This window comes from Fulmarus glacialis, unplaced genomic scaffold, assembly GCF_000690835.1.
Source record: "Fulmarus glacialis isolate BGI_N327 unplaced genomic scaffold, ASM69083v1 scaffold2663, whole genome shotgun sequence".
Lineage (NCBI taxonomy): Eukaryota > Metazoa > Chordata > Aves > Procellariiformes > Procellariidae > Fulmarus > Fulmarus glacialis.
Window position 1 is genome coordinate 41210 of NW_009204672.1, and position 2320 is coordinate 43529.

The window sequence follows — 2320 nt, forward strand, 5'->3', positions numbered from 1 at the left end:
TTTCCAAGCAAAGATTCTGTTACGCTATTTGTAGTCGTGTAAGCACGAATGCAAGCAGGTTAGTTGAGGAAGCCCAGCTTCCAGACAAATGAGAACAAGCCCTGATGCTCTTTGCCATTTGGACTAATCTTTCTTTTGAAATCCTGTGCAGGGTGTAAGCAGTGGTGAAGCATTTCTAAATTTCCAGCATGTTATGCTTCAGTATCAGCTGAGTCCTTTCTGCTGCGGTTCCCCAACAGCCTAAGATGGCATGACTGCTGTGGTCCACTCCACCCTCCTGCTTGGCCCGTGTATGCCCAGTTTTCTCTTGCAGAGGCTTGTTAGACTCTGCTGAACTGCCTCCGTGCACTAAATGACCGGAAGATTAACCTTACCAAAGAAAGTAAACAGTTCTTTGCTGGGTCAGTGAGTTGAATTGGCTCTGGGAGCACATCTGGGAGAGGGAGGGAAGAAAGACCTCCTTTCCTTGTGGCAGCACTGAGCTTTTGGAGCTGCTCATTTTTTGAGTAACCTCACCCTTCTATTTAGAGAGTGATTGAGGGGTTATCAGTTTGTACAAAGGAAAGGGTTTACTTGGTGTCCTATTCAAACACTGTGAAACACATTCATTAGCACTTGGACAAACTTGTCTGCCTTAAAAGAACTAGTTGCTACCATTTACTCTTCAAACATTACTTTTGTGTCAAACAGTTTCTGCATTTCCAGATTGGGCTCTTTGATTCACGTATTTAAGACCATGCCACACTGAGGTGTCTGAGGAGTTTTATATTTGCTTCTTGTGTTTTGACTGTTGAATGGTAGCACTTACTTTTCTCTTTCAGACCCGTTCAATGGTGCTCTTTTGAGATAATCCCTACTATCACATCTCTTGGATGAGATGGTCTCTTCCCCATCAGTGCCCCACATGCCCATTGTTCAGAACATGGGCTGACAGATTGCAACCACAGAAAATGTGTCTTGTCATCAGTTGTGGTGAAATTCATTTCTCTCATATGAGAGATCCTCTTATCCTGAGCACTTGAGGTCAGAAGGCGTTTCCAAAAGGAGTTTTGTTTAGCCTGAATGCCGCTTGGCTGTGTTGTAGTTTGGACCTCAGTCCCTCCCGCACTTCAAACTCATATTATTACTCCAGTGGTGGTGCATAATATCACTAATTACAGAGTGGCTGTGATTTCTATCATTGAGGTGGCTGCAATGATCCTTCTGCCGGAAGCTCTCAAATAGTGGGAGTTTGGGACTGTGCTGGACAGTAGTGTCGCTAAGTTTTATCCTTTCTAGGACCTGCACTTCTGCTGAGACACGTGCAGAAAGCATTTACTTCTCTACGTGGGGAGGGAGGGAAGGTAGGACAGTCACGCAGGGGAGGGAGGTCTGCTTAGCAGTAAGTCAGTGAGAACGGAGGCAGCAGGACAGACACTACTGGCGTGTGGTTTATGTGGCTGAGGAGCTCGGCATGCTGTCCCTCAGTGTCTGTCTACGGGCTGGGGATGGAGTAGACCAGAGGCAGTTGGCCATAGAAGAATGGTCCTTTTTTTCTCAAGCACCTGTCTAGAGATGAGAAGATCTGGAATGCTGTTTTCTGTTCTCCTTCATTTTGTGTTGTGTCATCTAACACCACTGGAGTCCCTAGCAATCGGAGCACTTAGCGTGCTTTAAAATCAGTTTCAAGGTACTCTAAACGAAACAGAAAATGTAGGGGCTTCTCCAGAAAATCAGGCATGCAGGAGCAGTGAAGTGACTGTCTCTCTCAGACTCCCTCTGTCATGGGAATACCCTGCAACTTCTTTGGATATTTAGGTACTAATGCTTGTGCTCCACAAGGACAGCAGGTGGAAAGAATCTGTGTCATGGTACCTAGCAGCACTGCTTTGGTTCTGAACTGTTGTTTGGCTTCTGGGAAGATTACTGACTGCTTTTTTTTTTTTCTTTCTTTCTTTCTTTCTTGTGTTTTAAAGGTTTACAGCATGGTGTAATTCTCACCTCCGCAAGGCTGGGACACAGATTGAGAACATAGAGGAAGATTTCAGGGATGGTCTTAAACTCATGTTACTTCTGGAAGTCATTTCAGGTGAGAGAGGTTCTGTGTGGTGCTCTCAAGTGTCCTGAGCATCTCTGTTCTGAAATCTGTCCTCCCCCTTTTTCACAGAATAGGGACAGCAAGGGCTGTAATGCTGCAGATTTTGCTGGAATATAAGAACAGCTGCTTTCTGATTCAGAAAAAAATTCTCCCTAACGAATATCTTGTCTCCGGCAGTGACCATTAATGTGCTTTTGGAATGTACTCCAAGCCTCATGGCCTCTGCAGGCTGCCCATTGCATT

General features: G+C 45.3%; 1 protein-coding gene across 2 annotated transcripts in view; it reads left to right on the forward strand.

Moving 5' to 3' along the window:
- The first annotated feature begins 440 nt into the window (after positions 1-440).
- LOC104074797 (alpha-actinin-1) overlaps positions 441-2320 on the forward strand; it is a 49607-nt gene continuing 47727 nt past the window's right edge. For both annotated transcript variants that reach the window (XM_009575064.1, XM_009575066.1), the window contains exons 1-2: positions 441-457; positions 1956-2068. In XM_009575064.1, coding sequence (XP_009573359.1) covers positions 2044-2068 — 25 coding nt within the window. In that variant the 5' untranslated portion in view covers positions 441-457; positions 1956-2043. The remainder of the gene's footprint in view (positions 458-1955; positions 2069-2320) is intronic.